A 7,170-nucleotide genomic window follows, 5' to 3' on the forward strand; every position below is an offset into this window, starting at 1 on the left:
CTCATTTACATTCATAAATGTTTAATATCTTATATTGTCAAGTCGTGATGATTTTACAAAGCAGAACAAAAACACACATTTATATCACATATAAATCTATACAGATTTGGGACACATTAACAAGTTTTAATACATTTTTTTCCCGTCAGTTTTATTATTTTTTTAACTGAATTAAAATTGATTGTGTTAAGTTATATCTGATGGTTTACTACCCTCAAACAAAGGACGGGTTGGTGCTTTAGTTAAATTTCCAATTCAATTTCCACAGCTGTATGTTTAACAATATCCTTACCAATTCTACGACCAATTAAAGAGCAATAGTAATAATATATTCTCTCTAATACATTTTTCAACGTTCTACTATTGAATAAAATTTGAGTCCCAATGAAACCAACAATTAAAAAAACTAGAAAAAGATTGAGTCCTGCCAAGAAAAAAACATTGTAATTTGTTATAATTAGCAAAGACACGCTTGGGGACGTAATTGCTCTTCCAATAGTGTTCATAGTTTTAGTTTTAATTTTGCAAACAAGTATTGCAGAATGGGAATGATTTCTTAACAAAACTGCGAACTTATTCACCGAATCACAAATTGGAACCATGCAGCACACTAAATTTTAGATTTAGAAAACTTCATTTAATTGAATATGCTCCAACGTCATACTCATTCGTCTTCCTGGCCTTGCTGGAATTATTAATGGGAATGCATAAGATGGCTAGCAAAAGCTTTAGAAAGTATGCACTCGTCCAACCACCCTGTTTTCTCAACATTTTGGGTTCACAATTTATAAAGAAGCTGACTAATGCAACACACGATTCTCATTTTTATATAACCTATCAAAATAATTTTTTTTAACTTATTCTAGTAAATTTCATAATCAGATTTATATCATGAACCTTCACATAATAGATATTTAATTAAGTTATTCACCCCCAAACCCCCAAACGCACTTAAAATACAAAAGAATAACTAAGTGTAAAATTAGTTGTAAACTTCAACAAAGTAAAAGCATAATCATTTGGAAATTTATTTCCTTGATTTTCTTTGGGCTAACAATGCAGTTCAGAAGATTTCAGTCAGAAAATTACAAATACAGGAAAGAAAACATGGTCACTTCATTGTATGCTAGCAATGCTTTGTCACTGTCATTCAGCGGAAGTAAACATAGTCACTTCATCAGAGATCATAGCTTACTAGGAATAACTTCCTTAGAAAGCACTCCACTCTTTCCAACATGAGAAATCCCATTGAAAATTTCCTTTCTTTCAGCAATGAACTTGGCAAACCGAGAACCCTTCTCTTCTTTACTATTATTGTCTGTAACAGCCTGAGGTGGATCATGCATAGGATGGATCTTGGGATATGATGGTCGCGTCAATGCCCATATAGATGAAAGGTATTCATTTGGTTCGTCTAGAATCCGTAGAATTGATAGATCCTGCATGTCTGCAGGGGAAGAACCCCATCATCAGATGGCAAAGTGGAAAAATAATTTGTATTTTTGCCTACTGTAGTACTGTTATGACCAGTTTTCCAAGATTTCTGATTCCAAATGTTATTGATTGTTCTCATTTATAGTGTTGTGTTCCAAAATTGTTAGCCAAGGAGAGCTGAGGTGGGAACAACACAAGGTTATGTTCATTGCAGTACTAAACAATTGCTGTAGAAGCATACCTTTAGAGAATTCGAAGATGGGTGCCAAAGCAGCAGATGGAATGCTAAAATTAAGATGAGGTATTACAGCTCCTCCACCATGCCTTGCATTGCTGTATCGAAAAAGAAATATTATCTAATTAAATATGGAAGTTTAATCTGCAACCATTCAGGAACAATCAATAAAGAAATTCATAAAAAAAAAAAAAAAAACGCAAGCTTATATTACACAAAAGGAATTGGACCAGCCAGAGCATGCTGAGTTCCTTAGTAAATAAAAACAAGAAAACACTCTCATGCAGTCAGTAGAGACGGAAAGTCTCTAGGGCTAAAGAATTCGATCCAAATAGATCATTGTAGTCATCAAAGCATGAATTTAGTAAGACCAAGGCAAATTTGATTTGCAAATTATAGCTTCCTCAGAGCAATATCCTGCTGGAAATCCAACACACATGGACATTAAACACTAGACAACCTACTTCCATTCTGATTTTAAAACCTTGATCCTGAGCTATGATACCAATTGAATCAAAGTCTAGCAGTTCAGTACACAATGAACATAAATTCTGTTGGTACAGGAATAGGACAAGGTGATAGCATTATATTTATGGCGGTGGCGTTACCTTGTAACCAGGCCAATCATGTTACCATCTGAATTGATCACAGTACCACCACTGGCACCCGGATGAACAGCAGCTGTTGTTTCAAGCATTGCTGGGAAGTGCCCATGGGTGTGCATGTGTTCAGGTTGAATGGACAGATAAGATTGAGGAGTCTTTGCTTCCACCACTTTTGCCACCACACCAGAGCAAACAGATGGGAAGTGTCCTAATTGAAAAAAGAAGACATCCAACGTTAAACAAAAGGAAATACAAAGAAAACCCACAGTAATTGAATTGGTTCTTCATAAATTGGATACAGCATAACATCTCATACCAATCACACCAGCAACAAATTATATATATTAGAGCATAGCCACAAAAATTCAAGAATAGCAAGGAATATTCTTTTATACAAATATCACTTGCATCGACGCATATGCCCCCTGAGGTTTTCAAACATGCAAGCTTGTTCTACCTTGTTTTGAAAGGTAAGCATGAAACAGACAGAAATATAATAAAAGAAGCATAAGCCTGAAGATTAAAATACCAATGTATTTGTGTCTAGTTTTGATCATGGGGTTGATTGTAATGTTCTGTCAGACCTTACCATATCAAAATTTTTTAGCTTATTAGGTTTTAGGGTGCTGCCATTTCAGTTAACTACATATTTTAAATCCTCGAGTCCCATTGTAATTTTCATATTTGCAGTCTTAGCCCCAGGTCATGGGTTGTACTCAAACTTATATTTTGACTATAACTGTGCTTTATTGATGAGTTTATTAACAGTATGAACTATGAAATTGAAATCCCTGCGAAGTCTTTACCTAATATTTGCAAGAGAAGTTTGTTAAGGACCAATAATCATTAAAGCTACTATTAGGTGAAGGTTCTATAATGGTTTATATCTAAGTTATAGATAAAAATATACAAAGATGCAATTATTCCTCTCCATACAGAAGATAAATTTTATTTTATTCATCAAAAAGGTTTACTTCTTGGTTGTTTGAAGCATTCTGCAGCTGATCTGCTCAATGATGTGTCAGAGGGAACTAGAAGCATTAGAAATGCACGAAATTTGATTATTTTGCACAACAGTTCCATTTCAATGAAGGTCAAACTTTGTTGTATTTCCCAATAAATATAGATGGAAATGCTGAAGCAGAAGCAGGAACTCCAAACACAAAGAAAATCAAACAAACATGAGGAATAGTAAAACAGTTGAAGGAACTTTGGCATGGCAGATATGTCATCATGAACAACCTTAACATTCACTGTACATCAGGACATCTAACAAAGAAAGAAACAGATAAATTAGATCAGGAAGGACATACCACGCTTAGGGCCAAATAATCCATGGCCAATGACAAATGCCTTTGATCCTGTGGATGGCCTGGAAAAATTCATTACAATAGGCAAAAGATTATCTGGAACAGATTCAAGCTGCAGTAAGGCAACATCCCATGGTCCTTGGCAGACGAAAACTACTGTTGCATCACGCCAAATCCAAGGTTTGATATGATCAAGACGTACACAAATGTTTCTATGGTCGTCATGAATTGGCATTTTTGATGGTAAAGTTTGACTAACTTGATTGCTCTCAACTCTGCTTCCAAGATAAGTGGATCCCTCCAACATTGACAAGAATTTTTCTGGGTTGGTTCCATATCCCCCACCACTTATGTGTGCTTTACCAAATCTCCACGGTTGCAACAGATGAGCATTTGTAAGTATGAGACCTTGACTGTTTAGCAAAACACCAGATGCCCATACTCCATCACCAACAGTAACAAGACAGACAGAAGCCATTGCCTTCTCAATTGGTAAGGGTGAGGAACTACTGAAATTTAAATGCTCATGTTTATTCCTAGAGCATACAGCTAACGTGGTGGTGTCAAAGACAGGCCCATTTCCTACAGCATGAGGGTTCTCCTGATTATATGACCCTTTCACCGTGTTCTGAGGCCACTTCCGCAGCAAGCCACTAGAAGCAGTCACAATGGCCTCCCATGGAATCACCAGCTGTTACCAAAGACTAGAGTTTTGCATGATGAGTTAAATTGGAGGTTTCGATAATGTTGACTAAGGAGCATGCATTCGTGGTACCTGGATTTCTGCTCCACTTGTCTTCTGTCTCAATGGTCGGATCAAGACACCAGTAAGATATGCATGCTCGCTGAAAACTGGACTGCCTTCCATTCCTGGTAGGTAGAGTGTCAAAACAGAGCCACAACCAATTGCATAAATAACCAATAGATTATGCAACAGAGAAATGACTCACACCAGGAAGACTGCGTATGTCAGCCATCAGCAATGATCCATCAGATGAATGAGGAGGATAGCAGTTTGCAATGCATCCTACTGATATACTGATTCAAGCAAGCAACCAAATCAAAGTACATGGATGATACAAAATTTGTCAAACATTGATATACACTTCACCACAGTATTAGAAAAATAACAGCCTGTACTCAACACATAGTTGATCCCAAATTCCCCACAGTTCATGGAAACATAAAATGAATAAATAAATAAACATGGGCAAGAAGAGTGTTTAACCATAATTGAAGTAACTCTCACATTTTGTTATTCTAATTTTCTTCTTTTATCCAAACAAAAAAATAATACCTGTTAAAAAAGTGCGTAGGTGACAGGACTCCAAAAGGAGACCCAACTGCCAGAAGAAAATCACCCCTTTTATTCATGGCTGATACTTTACTATCCAACGAATCCTAATACAACCATCAACCAGTTATTCTCATGAGCCATGATCCAGTAGTAAAATCATTCCACGTGTAAAAATTATCTTTTGTTATGTTACAGCTGTTGGCATAAGGAATCCAACTGGAGAAAAATAAAACTGAAAGATACCATAAAAGATAAAGAAACACTAAGGATGGCCATTCTAGTGAGTGATCTGCACATAAGACTTGCACTGCCAGATCCTCCCACAGCCAATCTTCCCTGAAATATCATACAAGATTTATCATTCTTCATCCAAAAATATTGAGCTTGCTTTGACAAGGGATCATACTTCCTAATTGTGTTACTGACAAGGATCTCTCTTTATGTACAACTTTATCAAGTAAACTAATTTATAGCAAAATGAGAAACACATTTATGAAGAACAAAAAGGGCTAACTAACCTGATTTTGAAAAAACTCTTTAGAAGGTTGAGAATCATTGTTGTAAGATGTCAAAGACCAGCCAACCTCCCATTCGTTCTCTGGCAAGCCCAAAGATGCTTCAATAAGAGTCTGGAGACAATCAGCTGAATCAGGAATATCAACCTGCATGATGCAGAAATATGATTAGCATTGAACTAACAAATAATGATTAGAAAAGAGTATTGAAAAAAAATCCTAGCATTTTAAGAAACAAATGTTACAAATTGTCAAAATAACAAACCATCAAATTTAACAGAGGTCACTATAGAAGCCCTTATACTAAATTTTTGTCCAAAAACTAATGATGCTATGAACTGAAAGTTTATCATTACCTTTCTATGAATATGAGCAACTGTAACAAACACATTAGGAATAAAGACAAAAATCCGCATACAATCCAGAAAGAATGTTGGGAATTAAATGACATCAGACTAAGCTAATTATGTACCTTAACGATCCTCACTAACTAAACACAGCGTTCACAATAATGAATATGTCATAAACTCAATCACTCAATTAAATTACAAACTATCAAGAGCACCACACCATTAATTGTGGAGAAATAAAGAACAAAAAGGATCAAAATGCCTACTAATGACAAAAGCTGCGCCACAAGCCAACAAGGAGTTCCCTGATTAGATTTTTCATTGGTTTTCTCTGTCATAACATCAATCCGAACCCCAGAAACCAACTCAGGCCTACCCTGAAAAGCATAAATTAGCAATTTAAAACACAAGCACAAAACAAATTAACTATCTAACTTTATCCATTGATAAATCTAAGAGCACCAACCTGAGGAATATTCTCTCTGTGTTGGGAGGATAGAAAAGGCTCAACAACTGACGCAACTGTCACAACCAATACCCTATCCTCATTATAGTAGTCACCATAGAGACGCCTAGCTACTTGAGAGTCAACAAGGGTATCAGGTAAAAGCACCCCTGAAGCTGAAAGAGTTGTTTCGCCAGAACTACACGTATCCAAAAGGAGAAAACAAAACCCACCACCATAAAGGCTTAAAAAACGAAACTGTGAGTAACAAACAAAATAAGATTATGGATATGGATAGGGTTCACAAACCGGTATTGATGAAAAGCGTGTTTTCTCATCTTCATCCCTTTTGGGTCCTGAAAAGTGAAAAGTTAGGGGAAAAACAGAAATTGCAAGCTGAGTGAACCATGATTATGCAGTAACCATGTATTTGAGAAGAAAGAGAAAGAAAGAGGAACTCACAGGACCACGAACTCTGACCATAACTGCGAAATTCCGAGCAAAATCAACGGCTTCCGAAGTAGCCATTTATGATGTGAAGAGAAAGTGGTGTCCGTGGATTGGGAGCAATCTGGGACTCTGGGATTTGAATACCTTCAATTCGAAGTAGAAGCTACAAGTTAATATATGTTTCGTGTAATAGTTTTTCTTTTCAGGGGCTCTTTCCAGTGGCATAGGATAGTTGCATGATTTTTCTTTTTAATAACTATTTCGAGAGAAATTTTTTAATTATTGTAGTCAATTTATTTTTTTTTACTGAAAATATTATTTAAAATTTTTATAAATTGAATTGATTAAAATAAATTATATTTTTTTTTCTAATAAAATTCACCGATTAAAATAATAAATTTTACACAAAGGTAAATAAAAAATCTTAATCGATGAAATATATTGTGTATAATTTATTATTTTAATCGGTGAAATTTATCAAAATTACTAAATATTTAATTTTAAAACTTTTTAAATTATTTCAAATTTT

The 7,170-nt window shown here is 35.3% G+C and overlaps 1 protein-coding gene across 1 annotated transcript; it reads right to left on the minus strand.

Annotated features, from left to right (window-relative positions):
• Positions 1-998: 998 nt before the first annotated feature.
• Positions 999-6,864, minus strand: LOC113863800 (glyoxysomal processing protease, glyoxysomal). Its single transcript, XM_027497521.1, has 13 exons — positions 6,654-6,864; positions 6,501-6,547; positions 6,213-6,390; positions 6,013-6,123; positions 5,400-5,543; positions 5,125-5,217; positions 4,882-4,985; positions 4,537-4,622; positions 4,360-4,454; positions 3,588-4,275; positions 2,278-2,482; positions 1,676-1,767; positions 999-1,447 (listed from the first exon to the last, which is right to left on the minus strand). The coding sequence occupies exons 1-13, from the start codon at positions 6,717-6,719 to the stop codon at positions 1,185-1,187; spliced, it is 2,172 nt and encodes a 723-aa protein (XP_027353322.1). The 5' UTR covers positions 6,720-6,864; the 3' UTR covers positions 999-1,184.
• Between the last annotated feature and the right edge of the window lie 306 nt (positions 6,865-7,170).

The sequence above is a fragment of the Abrus precatorius genome, unplaced genomic scaffold (assembly GCF_003935025.1).
Source record: "Abrus precatorius isolate BTA unplaced genomic scaffold, Abrus_2018 Scaffold10, whole genome shotgun sequence".
NCBI lineage: Eukaryota > Viridiplantae > Streptophyta > Magnoliopsida > Fabales > Fabaceae > Abrus > Abrus precatorius.